Raw genomic sequence first — 751 nt, forward strand, 5'->3', positions numbered from 1 at the left:
AACAGACGAGGGTTACTTAAAAAAAATTGCAAATGTTTTGTTTTATGTTTGTTCAAAGGGGATATGGATGAGGAACTTGTACCACAATTACCGCACCCCTTACGTCGGTATCTGGCTGTTCTGGCGGCCGGCGCTGGTCGTCAACAGTGTGGAGATCGGCCGTCGCATCTTGATTAGCGACGCTACAAATTTCAGGGACCGTCTCGTCACCTCCGGAGATTCTGATCCCATCGGGAAGCATAATCTGTTCACTGTTAAGGTAACTTAAATTTAACGGTTTGAATTGCATTTCATTGGAAAGGCTTCGCACGTTTTGATTCCCTTCAGATATATCTTTTACTTTTACATGATTCTTGTTGTCATAGGAACCGGTGTGGTCATCCCTCAGACGTAGGCTGACGCTGGTGTTCACGGCGGCCAAACTGCGCAGCATGCACGGACTCGTTGAGATGAAGACCCGGGAGCTGATTCAGAGAATACAAAACGATATGACGGAGAGTAACTGTGTCAATCTAAGGGTAAGACAAAGGGCAGCTCTGCAATGGGGATGTATATTTCGTTGAGATTGCAAGTTAATTATTACTGGTATTGTAGAAAGCTTTTACTGACTACACTACGGATGTGATCGGCGGCGCTTCGCTGGGCTTCGTGGGAGAGGCGACGCTGACGGGGCGCGGGCCGCTGCGCACTGTCACCCAGCAGTTCATGGACTACGATTTCTTCCGTGGCGTCAGTTGGCTGCTCATGTTCT

General features: G+C 48.3%; 1 protein-coding gene across 1 annotated transcript in view; it reads left to right on the forward strand.

Annotated features, from left to right (window-relative positions):
* The window catches only part of LOC106106469 (cytochrome P450 6k1-like), a 3,315-nt gene that overhangs the window by 390 nt on the left and 2,174 nt on the right, over positions 1–751 (forward strand). The window contains exons 2-4 of the mRNA XM_013287048.1: positions 59–259; positions 366–518; positions 595–746. Coding sequence (XP_013142502.1) covers positions 59–259; positions 366–518; positions 595–746 — 506 coding nt within the window. The remainder of the gene's footprint in view (positions 1–58; positions 260–365; positions 519–594; positions 747–751) is intronic.

The sequence above is a fragment of the Papilio polytes genome, unplaced genomic scaffold (genome assembly GCF_000836215.1).
Source record: "Papilio polytes unplaced genomic scaffold, Ppol_1.0 DF822178.1, whole genome shotgun sequence".
NCBI classification, from domain to species: Eukaryota; Metazoa; Arthropoda; class Insecta; order Lepidoptera; family Papilionidae; genus Papilio; species Papilio polytes.